Source organism: Perca fluviatilis, chromosome 11, assembly GCF_010015445.1.
Source record: "Perca fluviatilis chromosome 11, GENO_Pfluv_1.0, whole genome shotgun sequence".
Taxonomy (NCBI): Eukaryota; Metazoa; Chordata; class Actinopteri; order Perciformes; family Percidae; genus Perca; species Perca fluviatilis.
In genome coordinates, this window is record NC_053122.1 from 25156773 (window position 1) to 25167584 (window position 10812).

Sequence of the window (10812 nt, forward strand, 5' to 3'; positions counted from 1 at the left end):
GGAGATAGATCTTTTGGAAAGCAGACAGCTAGCAGTGCCGTTCACAGACACACTAATTCTACAGCTCAGATATGATCAACCTATTTTCCAGCTCAGTTAAAACTATGTGATTGAGCAGGGCTTATCTGATTGTGTACATACCACACACACAGCACACTTTGTTCAACGTATTACTATACTGCCATTCTCTGATTTACGGAGTCATTAACAGCTATTTTAGAGTAAAAAAAGAAAGTGTCTTATATATTAAATACAATGCAAGCAGGGTCATGCGTTTATAGCAAGGGAATGGAAACACAATGCGTAATCACGTCACCACATCCTTAACCAGTTACAGCGTCAAAAGCCTTGGCAAGCTCTCAAAGCTCAACTTGCTCTTTGATTGGCTGTGGTTATTTTTGATTCTCTTTTTATCTTGGCCTTTCTCACTGACAGAGCATACACATGGTGCACACCTACTGTACTCCATACACACTTAAAATCCTTAAGGCATCTGGGTTTTCTTTTGCTGGCCATCTCTCAACTACCTACTTCAATGTTATATAGAATACACATAAGGACATTGTATTTTGTAAAACTAAAGCCATAAGAAAACATTAGTGGTAAAAAAGACCCATCTCTGACAGTGTCTTTGAGTAAAAAAGTATAGTACAGTACAGATTATTGAACTGACAAGCACTTCAGATGCTCTTTCTCCAGCCCACCCCAAACACTCCAGCCTAACCAGTGTTGCCCCCAGTCTGAAGCTGATTACTCTGTCTGAGTCGGTCTCTACACAACATCTCTTATTGGATTTCAGCCAAAGTCTATCTTGTGTTTCAGTTGATTGTGTGCTACCTTACCCTCCTGGCTTGCTACTGTGGTAGAGACTGATGCAATTTTATTGAGTAGGCCTATATCATCTACCACTCCAATAATATAACTATTTAGAAAAGATTGTCCTTCCTGCGCTCTGTATAAATAGTGCATGAGAGTAGAGCTGGTGTTCAACAAATTATTTTAAATGTTGACATAATAACTCTGCCAGTCTGATGCTGCTTCATCAGTTCTGCATCTATGTGCCCACCAGCCTTCCACTTGTCTCTTTGAGCTCTGTCTGACTAACCTCTGCCCTGTGGCGTGGCTTTGGACCGTGTACCAATCACCGTAGGCAGTTCCCGCTCGGGGTCTGGGAAATCTAAACATTCCAGTTGAGTTTCAGGGTTTTTGAAAAATGCAGGTACGCTGCAGAGACCCTTTTGAGATGTGTTTTCATTCAACACGCTCCATCCAAAACAGCAAATCTGTATTGAGTAAATATCCTGTCTGTTCAGTAGATCTGGGTACTTCAAAGGGAACTGGCTTCCTAAGGCAGCTTCATAACTTCATTAATTGCCTACTTTCTAACAAAGTTATTCTTGTTCTCCGAAAAATATCAAAACAGCAGCATCAGGAAACCGCAACCCTCCCGGTCATCAATGCATTCCAAATCATAACAACATTTCCATACCATATTGAGTGAGCTGCATATAAATCATTTCATGAGTGCAGGACTTTATGAACGTGTGTTTGAAAAGGGTGGTTATCATTTAATCGTCTTCTCAGCAATATTACTGTATTCAGCTTTGCTACTGTAGTGTCTTCATACATGTATTGAGATTGGCATATGAATTAGCAGGGCAAGTATACAGCGGTAGAGTTTCTCCACTCAGGAGTTCTGACTTGTGCAATGAAGAGCACTGAGGTGTTGCTGAAGGGATTGTGACTAACAAGTCAAGACCCCTGAGCCATGGCTTTAATACGGCAAATTACTCCAGAGGTATTTGTCACATGAGGACGATTAAGGGAATTAGGATTCAGAGTTGACATCCAGTCTGGAGAGCAGAGTATGTTAAGGTTTAGCCAGGCAGAATGAGTAGCGTGCACATTGGGCACTAATTACAAAGGACCTGTTGAGCTATTGGAGTCTATATTAAGCCTAGAGTTTTTATTTGGAATCGGATTAATTTTCTGAAATTTGTAAAATAAAATCACAGTAGCAAATGCTGCTACAAAAGGGTCATATTCTGCATACCTATGTTATATCTCTGTCAGTGCAATGTATCTGTTCTGACCAGTTTTCAACATATAAAAAACACAGTTATTTAACCAGTGCATCTCCAGTGTGGGCACAGGTTGTGTCACCTCCTCAGAGCTCAGTTAGCTGTCTTCCAGTGCGCAATCTCACAAAAATAGTTATTGCTTAAGTATTTACAGCAATGACGTACCTTAATCATCACAAGCACAGCCGGCTGCCCTTAGAAGGGCGTAATAGTTTAAAAGAGATCATCGGTGAGGAATCACGCTGTGGTGTGTGGAGTTAAATGCACCACTATATGGAAGGTCCAACAACTTATTTTATAGTTTATTTCATGGCGAAAACTACAGCATGGAGACAAACTCCACAACAAGGTTGTTGAAAAGTACTAGTTATGTGATGCATACAAGAACATTTACAAGGTACAGGGAGGTCAACATAGAAAATAAATACATTTAAAACTATGCCACAGAAGTTATTAGGCATTAAGTGAGCGAGTGAGGCCACCAAGACACCGTTTTTTGGTAGCTACAGGCTTCCGTAGCTGAGATTGGAGGGATGGTGCACAAAATAAAGTTAAGGCATAGTGGCAAAGTGAAAGTAAAGTTGACATTATTGTCATTTCTTTTCCAAGCAAGACAACCGGTCCAAACATAAAGCCAAATCTATGCAGGAATGTCTTAAAAGCAACAATGCTGATCGCAGCCTTAGTCAAGTCCAATTACTCCAATCAAACATTTGAAGCAGGACTTGAAAATTGTTGTTGAGTCATTGTCCCTAAGCAGTCTGACAGAGTTTAAGCTGTTTTACAAAGAATTATGGGGAAAAATTGTCCAGATGTTCAAAACTGTTACTGTTGCCAAATGTGCATACTAAATTATGACTAGAAGACTCAATGCAAATACTTTTTTTTTAGGTTGACATGAAACTCCATTCAAAACCCTTATTACACCAAATGCCTTTTTTCAATGCTAAAACCCAGAAAAGTGGAGAATAATGTTTTTTAAGGAGTAGTCTTCCATGAAATTTAATAAATGGAAAACTGTTACACTGACAGTCATCAATACATGTATTTTACGCTATTACCCTTGAGGTAGAAACCACTAAAATGCTGTTGCCGATATACTGTATGTCAAATATTTTCAAGGATTAAAAAGAGCGGGCTCAGCAATATGTTTGCTGTTGGACATACACATAGTGACATGGCTTGTAATGATTCCAGAAAGTGGCGTGGTATTTTCGTGACACAGTCAGCCTGTCCTGACTGCTGTGGTGGCTTTAAAAGCCAAAGTCCTTCTGAGTATCACTTACTCCATGCATCTACTCGCAAAGGACGGTGAGGCCAGGCTGGATTCCACTGTGAGTCCCTGGATATTAGTTTCATATCAGAGATAACGCACAAACACAAAGGAGAGGAAGAGCCAGCCAGTGAGGAGGACAGGGTCAGGGACAGAAGGGGAGAGAGGACACACACCAAATATGGTGAAATGAGAATTGAAGGTCCAGTGTGTAACGTGTTTAGTTGTTCATTATCAAAATCTGGGTTGCCCGTTCACAAACTTGTCCTTTTTCATGAATATTTACCTCCACAGTCAATTCATCAAAGTATTGCTTTTGGCTTGAAATTTTACATTTGCATTCACATGAACTGGGGTAGACGCTCTATATTCATGCGCCATCTTGAAATACGTTAGCCGGTAAGGGACATACAGGATATACTGCTCCGCCTTACGCGTTTTCGCTGTCACATGAACACCGGCAAGTTTGAAGAAGGAAACATGGAGGACCACACATATTCAAAATCCAAATCTCAGGAACAGGAGTCTTCTTCGCCCAGAAAAAGAAAAAGGATATTCAAAAAGAGCAAGAGACCGGCTTTTTGAAGCGTGAAGGCTATCGTAGCTGTAATACGTACTTTGAACTGCGTGGCGCGAGAGAGTTGATTGCGATATATGATCTCAACGCTAGATGGGAGAAATTCCTACACATTGGACCTTTAAAACAATAGATCATGCTTTCAACAGGCAACAGATATTTGACGTAAAGTTGCTGGCACACCTTTCCCATTTGGCCTACAGCTTTCCAGGAGCCAAATTCATTAAGTATTTTGCCGTACCAAGGGCTCTAATATATGACACTTTGAATTTGAGTTTCATATTAAGACTTAATCACTATCCTGAGAGAACAGGTTGAGATGGTTATAGGTAATGTGTTTCATGAATAAGCTTATTTAAGATATGATGAGTTCCCACCTGTGTGTAGATACTGATATTTATTGAGTAATTGACAAACAAGTCCTTATTTATTTTTAAGTAGTTGTTGGAAATCTAAATGATATGAATTGTTGGACAATATAGCGTCTTAAGAAGGCATGTGTGGTTTGTTGTTGCATGTAATTCTATCCAGACAACCAGTACCTTATCAGTGCTGCACAGTAGCAGGTACCCAGTAAGAAGTAGTGGAAATGTATTCTTGGATTGCTTCTCTTGTTGGTGAGGTCATATTAAAGAGATCCATTTTATAAGGTTGGTGTCACTAAATCAGACGGTGTGATGTCATTTAACCCCAGGATGAGGTAGACCGCCAGCAGTATTCACTTTATGTCTCCGTAACTTAGACCAAACATATAATTAGAACTGACATACTAGAGCCAGACCGATATATCGGCAGGCCAATATTATCGGCCGATATTAGGCATTTTCCAAACTATCGGTATCTGCATTTATTATGGCCGATAAATGAATATTTAAAAATAAAATAAAAATGGACGAAACACCCTTCAACCATGTTCTGAGTGTTGGCGTTGTATAGTTTGTCCACCAGAGGGCACTCTACAATGTCCCTGTTGGCAACACTCGTGTTTAACCCTTTAAGTTTCATATCTTAAGTTTGTATTTTTATACATTTTATTTATCAGAACTTTAATATATTTTGATGTTCCTCGTTGTGACAATAAAACAAATATGTTTATTTTTAAACTGCATTATCATATTATTTTAGTGAGGACTCATAAATAACAACAAATAACTAATGTTAGGGAAATCTGTTTATGTTTTGTTACGCGTTTCTGGATTTCTGGCAGCTGAAAGTATGAATGTGGAACTGTGTGAATGTGACAGGTCGTCGTTGCAAATGAGAAGTTGTTCTCAATTGACTTACCTGGATATATAATGGTTATTTTAAAAAAAATAAAATTTAAAAAGAAATGCATATATATCGGCCGATATATCGGAATATCTGATTTTTTAATCACCAAATATTTGTATCGATATCGGCCTTAAAAATTCTTTATCGCTCGGGCTTTATGACATACCCATCATCTTTTGGAATACTCCTACATTGACCTGTTAGGTCCCTCATTGGGAAATGTCATTAATAGATTCATGTAAACATTCATTTTAATGTGTGTAGACCTGTAAATATTAATGGTTTGTATGTTGAAACATATTGGGTTTCTCATTTATATTGCACCCATCAATCAAATTTTGAAAAGAGCACTCTTAAGCCTGGTAGGAGGTACATTGAGAAGTAGCAGATGTATGCCCAAAACTAAATATATATGCAAACTTTATACATTGATTGTCAAGATAAACAAGAAAAAAGAGTGGTCTCCCTCAACACACAAAAAACACAGGACAGGACTTTGCAAGAACAGTGTCAACAGTGAGACGGTGTCAACATAAAAAGGGTGGACTGCTACAGAGATGGAGATAATGAGCTGTAAGGGGCAGGACAGCCAGTTATGACTTCACTCGTCTGGCTCTGGGATGGGAACAAATGGAGCCTCACTGGGTAATTAAGAGACACCCAGGCCTCACTAGGATATGCCAGGCAAATGGGAGAGAGGGAGCAGAAAGGGAAAGAGGGATTGAGAATGCAACCCTATTGTGTTTCATGGAGGGATTTGGACAGTGAGGCACTGGTCTTGCGGTCTGTCCTAAGGCCATGCTTTAGGCTCTGGTTACAACACCTGCCTCCAGCCACCCCGTCTAGCCCTTCCCCCTGTAAAATGAGTTATCATATTAGACTTCTGCATTATGGAAATGTCCCTGTGCAAGGAAATGTGTGGGAAAGGACCATTTTAATAGCCCATGCTAATTGTGAGCAGTCTCAGTGATGTCATTACAGTGTTTATATGTGTAGCGATGATGAGAAGCAGGTGACACTGGCAGGACATGGTGGACTCTGGTTCCGCTGATGTAATCGTGTCTGATTGAGCTGTTCATTGGATCATAGCATTTGCTATTCTAGAGGTGATTTCACACCGTTTCCTGTATTTGTGAGAGACAGGATGTTTAGCATGTTCGCATTGCAAAATGCAAGTGAATGCATGTGTTTTCATGGGACATACAGTATACATGCATGTACAAATGTATGTATTGATGACATTAGTGCAATTGTATGAGCCAAAGATATTTATATATTTAGCGGAGAGTATTTTTAGCAGGAAACTTAGATGAATTCTTGGTCTACTTTCTCACCCTCCCATGGTGCCTCCTCTGTCTCCCAATGGAGTTATGGCCTGTCTATCTATGTGCATACTCAGGACACTATAGATATACTCATAAATTTTTGCAATGCACAGTGTAGAATCCTATATCTTGCGGTATAAAAGACATCTTTTTTCCACCAACCAAAGTGAGATACCACAATTTTTCTGCACTTCCATTTCCTGGGATATGCTTTATGTGTTTCTACCGAGTTGTAAATAAAGACAAAAAAAAGCATGTTGATAAAGGAAATTAAGACACGTATGTCTATTTCTGCTTGACTTTTCTAGATGTGGATCTGTTGGTTTGTAAGCACCCGGGTCCGTCCTGCTGCACCCGGAAGATGGAGGAGAGCTACCAGTTGGCTGTAAAAAGAGAAACACTTCACAACATTCAGTCCTACAGCTATGAGCTCGAGCACCTCATCTCCGGCCACTCGGATGCCTTCCAGGGTAAGTGTTGGGACAAAGGGGCCAAGCTCTTTGGCCGGTAGGATGGGATTGGCCTGAGAAACTGAGTTGTTGTTGATGGATGGAAAGAAATATGTTGCAATTGAGTGGTTGGTGAGTTATTAGTTAGCTTTCTGGTACATACTGTACCGACCACTACGTGGGACTGCTACTCCAAAATTCATTTTAATACTTGACCAAGCTTCATGCTGACCTGAAACTGAACTTATGACCCTTATTTGAAACCAATTTTAGCAATAAAAACAAAATAACTTTGTGTTTGCTTTCTTGCTTCCAAAGACTATTTATTTGTCCAGTATTTGGTGAAAAAGGTCTTTACTCAGTTCTCCAGGGTCACAGTAGCTGGCGTGCAGGCAAGTGTGCAACTCAGAAAATGGGCATGGTTCCCCTCCTCCCCCTCCCCCCTCTTCCCACTCTGTGGGTTTGGCAGCAGCAGAACTGGGGAGAGGGATCACTGAGGGTAAATGGGGAAAAAGAGGGTATAGGCCTTTTTCTCATACTTTAGTGTTTGGTGGAAGATGGTCTGCTTTGTCATTATCTGATCCTGCTCTCAGGACAGCAAAACAATTACTGGAACCCTTGACCAAATTACAGTAGTTATGGAGAGTGAAACTATTTGTGCACAGTAATTATTTTTGTTTGTTTGTTCGGTGTATTTTTGGGTGTATTATTTGGTTGTGATGCCTCTTTGGTAGCCTGGTCAGTTCAGATGTCTTGAGTCCAAGATAAACAAGGCCCTGCTGTAGATACAAAGTTTTTTTTCAGCTATGTTTTGCCTGCCAAAGGGTTTTGAAATACGCCCAACTGATTCAAGCCGTGCTCTAGTTGCCCAAGCTTGTCCTTCCTTTTCCTCTAGTGGTTGCAGTGTCATTTAAATTTAAAAGTTTCCGAAATAGACCAAGTTTTTCCTCCCCAAAACCTCAAAACACAATCGCACCGGATGGTAGACATGTTTTGGATGTTTTTAGTGTTAGGTATTTTGGTACCATGCAATTAGTTTCTTAAGACAATGGACTGCTTAAACGCCATGTTGGCCAAGTCATGTTTTATGATGGATGTGGATGTTGGTGTCCATCTCGTATTATATTCGAACAAATGGTGCAATAGAGAATTAAACGGGTTAGGGAACAGTTATGGAGAATGTATTATTTTCAAACAGTGTTGTCCTGGAATTTGATTACTGTCCTGTTTTAACTTGTGTCATCTGGCCAGGATATATATTACTGTCACATGTTTAACATACTAAAACACCACCAAGATCTGAAATTCCAAATCCCTTCACGCATATTACTATATAGGTGTTCACCGAGTGCTGGAGCTAAGGCCCTCAGTTGTTGAATAGAAGCAACCATGTTCAAATAGTTTTCCTGGTATTTGTCCTTTTCATCATCATCAAGATCTTTCCCTTCTTACCTCATGTCTGAGCGAGCCTGTGGAGAATGAAGATCAGGTGTTCCACATACCCAGAAAAGGCCAAGATGGAAAATAACAATGGAATAACAATAGAAACTGGAGTATGGTGGTGCCGAAAATGATGATGTCACTACCCCTTAATTTACAAGGCCTTCTAAGGACAGTCTCAGTGCTGTGTGAGTGCCTCAAGTGGAATGTGAAGTAGCAAGTGGTTCATATACCGCATGAAGTAATAAGTATATGATTTTGGCTGATATCCTCGGTACTGTTATTCACACGCTGGATGGTGGAAAATTGTTTGTGGGTAGCTTTCTGCTCCTACCCCTTTTTGTTTATTCTGTATCTATCCAATTGCATTGCATGCATTTTACCACTGAGCCAGTTGTCTGCAGGCTCTGCTCATCTGCTGTTAATCTGCTTATTTGATAATTCTTTCATGATGTGGCTACTATTTTCTTTTCAGCTTTTCATCTGTCTGTCATTCAAGTCATACCGTAAATCTTATAACGACAAGTCCTATGTGTGTGTGTTTTCTATATCCACTGTAGCTTTTATTGTTTCAACTCAAAATCACTCCTGCTGATAGCGAAAGTTTAGCCAAAAAGACAAGCCCAATAGAAAGAAGATGGTTTGTGTGTGTAAGGAGTGTGTCTGCGAGTATGTGTGTGCGTGTGTCTGAGTGTTTTCATTGGCCTGCCTTTGTTTTGACAGCCCTAAAGGCCCTACTGTGCTTTGTCATGTGTGGGAGTTGTCATGTCATGAGTCTGACCCCATAAACACAAACCACATTTATAAATGCTCAGTTTTTTTGTTGTGCAAATGTTTCTTAATCTGTAATAATATAAAGGAACAGGTTACATTTTATGCTGCAATAACAAAACAGAACCAATAATCTTTTTAGATTCTCCAGATATTACCCTGTGACTGCCACGCCCTAAATCATGCAAGCATGTTACATCTTTTTCCTTAACAACTATGTCCTCCGTAGTATATCCTCTTATCCATCTTCCCTACTATTGAACTTTCCCAATACACCGGGCCAGCCCCCTAGGTTTCCTTTCTCACCCCCAACACACAAACAGACTGACTCCTAATCCATGCCATAGATAAGTGTTGGGTGCCTGATGGTGGGTAGGTGTCAACCACAGAGCCCAGTCTAAGCTGGGCCAGCTTAGAGCTGCCATCAATGGCTTTGGCCTATCAGCCTGTTCTAGCCAATCAGATATGGGGGTTATCTTACTGTTTGGACACCTCTCTGTGGCCTCCTGATTGGCTGAGAGAAAGTTGAACAGATGGATTGGCCACTAGAATAGTTGTAAGTCTGTTTGCCCAAGCTACTTGTTCATCAGTAGATTTGTTGAGTTAGAGCCTTACTTTTAGTTACTTGCAACAAGCCCCCATGTGAATTACTTGTTTAGTCCAATATGTAGCAATCTCTTGTTGCAAATTGTTGTGCAGGCAATCCACTGTGTGTGTGTGTGTGTGTGTGTGTGTGTGTGTGTGTGTGTGTGTGTGTGTGTGTGTGTGTGTGTGTGTGTGTGTGTGTGTGTGTGTGTGTGTGTGTGTGTGTGTGTGTGTGTGTGAGAGTGACAGGTGGGAATGATGAGCAAGAGAGTAAGTATCTTGATAGGCTATACTCTATACTCACACTGCTGGGAAGCAGATGTCAAGAAAATGCTGACGCATTTGATCACTAGTGTTACCGATATGAGGGGGACCTGGCCCACAGCTAAAGGCCATGACGTGTGTGTGTGTGTGTGTGTGTGTGTGTGTGTGTGTGTGTGTGTGTGTGTGTGTGTGTGTGTTTTTGCATACATGTGTACCAAAGACATGTGAGCATGTACAATATTTACCACCCTTGCAAGTCACCATGACCACCTCAGGGCTCAAGTTGTCCTCACAGGAGTTGACAAATGCTTTTAAGAGAGCTGTATTCTGTTGGCCTAGATAGCTCTCTATCATCAATGAAAGTGCATCACATTTAAAACTTTAGGTGTCCTTGAATGAAGGGACAAGGAGTTCATTCGAGAAAGTGCGAGAGAGCGACAGAAGAGAGAAAGACATGGCAAGGACGGTGCCTTTCCTTATTGAGGCGACATAATTAGCGGATCCTTGTCTCATTATACAGGAACTCTTCAGAACCCCCCCCCAATCTTTCTGTCCTGGGGGACACCCTGTGCATGACTGTATGCAAGAGACAAAGTGATCAAAACCACAACCTGAGACACAGGGATACTTGAGGGCTTCAGCTGTTAATGTTAGAATGCAGAATAAGAGGTCTCAGAGACGTGAGAATCATTAAAGAAAGAAAAGAAACACTGACTGCATGGCTTGTTGGTGTGTCTCCCCCCAGTGACTGTTTGTCCCCCCAGGCTTTCACAGG

General features: G+C 40.8%; 1 protein-coding gene across 3 annotated transcripts in view; it reads left to right on the plus strand.

Annotated features, from left to right (window-relative positions):
- Positions 1–10812, plus strand: part of gpc5c (glypican 5c) — a 121605-nt gene that overhangs the window by 16036 nt on the left and 94757 nt on the right. For all 3 annotated transcript variants that reach the window (XM_039815596.1, XM_039815593.1, XM_039815594.1), the window contains exon 2: positions 6837–6998. In XM_039815596.1, the coding sequence (XP_039671530.1) occupies positions 6890–6998 (109 nt within the window). In that variant the 5' untranslated portion in view covers positions 6837–6889. The remainder of the gene's footprint in view (positions 1–6836; positions 6999–10812) is intronic.